Source organism: Moschus berezovskii, chromosome 7 (assembly GCF_049115385.1).
Source record: "Moschus berezovskii isolate FMDL1 chromosome 7, NW_MosBer_1.0, whole genome shotgun sequence".
Lineage (NCBI taxonomy): Eukaryota > Metazoa > Chordata > Mammalia > Artiodactyla > Moschidae > Moschus > Moschus berezovskii.
The window spans coordinates 70,383,153-70,385,909 of NC_142466.1; the positions used below are offsets into that span (position 1 = coordinate 70,383,153).

The following is a 2,757-nucleotide window of genomic DNA, read 5'->3' on the forward strand; positions in this document are numbered from 1 at the left end:
AGCCTCTGTCCGCAGATCGCCAGTCCGGAAACCGCGGGCGCCAAGCCTCCTGCGAGCCTCTGCCAGGGAAGCTGTGCTCCTGGTGCCAGCTGCGAGGACCCTCTCAGCTCTCTGCAGAGCGAACCAGAGTAGGTCCCCGCGACCCGGTGTCCCGGGCCCCGCAGCTCCCAAAGCCGCCGCCCGATCCTCGAAGGCAGCGGGGACGCCTCGGGGACGCCTCGGGGACGCGGGACGGCTGCGCCATGACGGCCGAGAGCGGGCCGCCGCCGCCGCCGCCGCAGCCGGAGGCGCTGGCGGCCGTGAAGGAGGAGCGCGGTGAGGCGGGGGCCGGCGGGGTACCGGCGGAGGCCGCGAGTCGCGGCGCCGGTGGGCGGCGGCGGAAGCGCCCCCTGCAGCGGGGCAAGCCGCCCTACAGCTACATCGCGCTCATCGCCATGGCCATAGCGCACGCGCCGGAGCGCCGCCTCACTCTGGGCGGCATCTACAAGTTCATCACCGAGCGTTTCCCCTTCTACCGCGACAACCCCAAAAAGTGGCAGAACAGCATCCGCCACAACCTCACGCTCAACGACTGCTTCCTCAAGATCCCGCGCGAGGCCGGCCGCCCGGGCAAGGGCAACTACTGGGCGCTCGATCCCAACGCCGAGGACATGTTCGAGAGCGGCAGCTTCCTGCGCCGCCGCAAGCGTTTCAAGCGCTCCGACCTGTCCACTTACCCGGCCTACATGCACGACGCGGCCGCCGCCGCCGCCGCCGCCGCGGCCGCCGCCGCTGCCGCCATCTTCCCGGGTGGGGTGCCCGCTGCGCGCCCTCCTTACCCCGGCGCGGTCTATGCAGGCTATGCCGCCCCGTCGCTCGCCGCGCCGCCCCCGGTCTACTACCCGGCTGCTTCGCCAGGCCCGTGCCGCGTCTTCGGCCTGGTGCCTGAGCGGCCGCTCAGCCCAGAACTGGGCCCCGCGCCATCGGGGCCCGCCGGTTCCTGCTCCTTTGCCTCGGCCGGCGGCTCTGCCGCTAGCACCGCTTACCAGCCGGTTGGCTGCGCCGGTGCCCGACCCGCCAACACTTCCGCCTATGCGGCCGCCTACGCCGGCCCCGACGGCACATACTCGCAAGGGGCTGGCGGGGCCCTCTTCGCAGCGACTGGCCGGTTGGCCGGTCCCGCTTCGCCCCCCGCGGGTGGCAGCAGTGGCGGCGTCGAGACTGCGGTGGACTTCTATGGGCGCACATCGCCCGGCCAGTTCGGAGCGCTGGGGCCCTGCTACAATCCTGGTGGGCAGCTCGGAGCGGGCAGTGGAGGCGCCTACCATGCTCGCCACGCGGCTGCCTACCCAGGCGCGGTGGATCGGTTTGTGTCCGCCATGTGAGCGGAGCATAAAGGCGAAAACTCATAGATACCTCGACTGTCCTTACGAACTAAGTATCCACGAAACCTGAGGACAGAACTGGACAGAGGGCCGAATTGAGAGCCATGTGGGAGGGACCGAGCCGATGTGACAGGCGCAGACTCCCGGTGGACCGCGTACACCGGACGCCTACCAGGCGGCTTTGAAAATGGGAGGTGGGGAGAAGCGTCCGAGGCCCATGGACTGGTACAATAGACCCTCATAGAGGCGCAGCTCCAAAGGTCTTGCCTTTGACATTCTACCGGGGAGGGCCCTTGGCTCTAAAGGGGGCACAAGGTAGAGTCTACTCCAGAGTCTAGAGATGGTGGAGAATCACGATTTCACTCTTCCCTGTACTTTTCGAAACTCTTTTTACACAGTTCGACCTCTTGTGCCTTTGACTACCTTATTACAATAAAAGACTCCTATAGCGTCTTCCTACATAAGGTGAGGAGGACAAATTTGCAAAAGAAGTAACTTTTTTAAAAAATGGGAAAGATCTCTGTTTAGCTTGACCGAGGCCTGCTTTTCCCAGCCTCTGAGAACTGCAAACCTAGCTCTGAATCTGGACTGTGCTGGGTTGCCACAGTGTGACCCAGTTCCATCACTCACACCCCCCAGTGTTCCCATGTAATATACAAGCGGACTGCAGAATCCAACCGTGCCCCATATGATCTTTAAGGGCCCATCAGGGTTGCTGGCGTCCTGCATATTTGGCAGCATGAGTGGGCCACCCAAGGCCTAACCTTACTCCAGGGAATGGGAACAGGGCTCATGGCAAGCAACTCTGGATTAGCTCCAGGCCCCGATTATGTCATAATTTCTTGAATCTTTTCAGCATGATGTGCTGATCATTCGGCAGCTATTACTGCTGGGTCATAAATGTGGTTTTCCAATGAGGCAGGTAGAAATACATTTGTCCATTGCCCGCTCTTTCTTTTCATTAAGCCCTGGACCAAATGGGTGAGTTAAAATTCAAAGAGATGACAAAACTCTCTTGAGTCTCTTGGTGACAGCTTTCGTTTTGTGGGCTGGCCCTTCCATCCCTGGCAACCTTTGCCGTACCTCGGTAGCCTCCTCATGCAAAAAAGAAAGAGAGAAACTAACTGGGGCAGTCAGTTAGGCAGGCTTTAGAAAGAAACTGGTATTTGTTTTGTTTCCATTTATTTCTTTTAAGCTACAAGATGACCAAGATCAGAAAAAAATAATAATAAATCCAACCATTTCCCCACCTTTCTCATGAGAAATCTTGTAAGTTTCGATTCTGGAGCAAAACTTTATAGCATTCGATATTTCAGAGGCTCGTTGTGCAGTTTCAGATAAACTTGAGTGTTCATATGCACTGTTTCTAATAAAGATCTTTGAGTAAGTGAGT

At 59.6% G+C, this 2,757-nt stretch overlaps 1 protein-coding gene across 1 annotated transcript; it reads left to right on the top strand.

The window, feature by feature from the left end:
* Positions 1 to 234: 234 nt before the first annotated feature.
* FOXE1 (forkhead box E1) lies at positions 235 to 2,757 on the top strand. Its single transcript, XM_055427895.2, has one exon. It carries the CDS (start codon positions 243 to 245, stop codon positions 1,362 to 1,364), a length of 1,122 nt encoding a protein of 373 aa, XP_055283870.2. The 5' UTR covers positions 235 to 242; the 3' UTR covers positions 1,365 to 2,757.

Bases quoted from the DNA above. Each gene is read 5' to 3' on its own strand.
- FOXE1 (XM_055427895.2), top strand. From the start codon at position 243: ATGACGGCCGAGAGCGGGCCGCCGCCGCCGCCGCCGCAGCCGGAGGCG.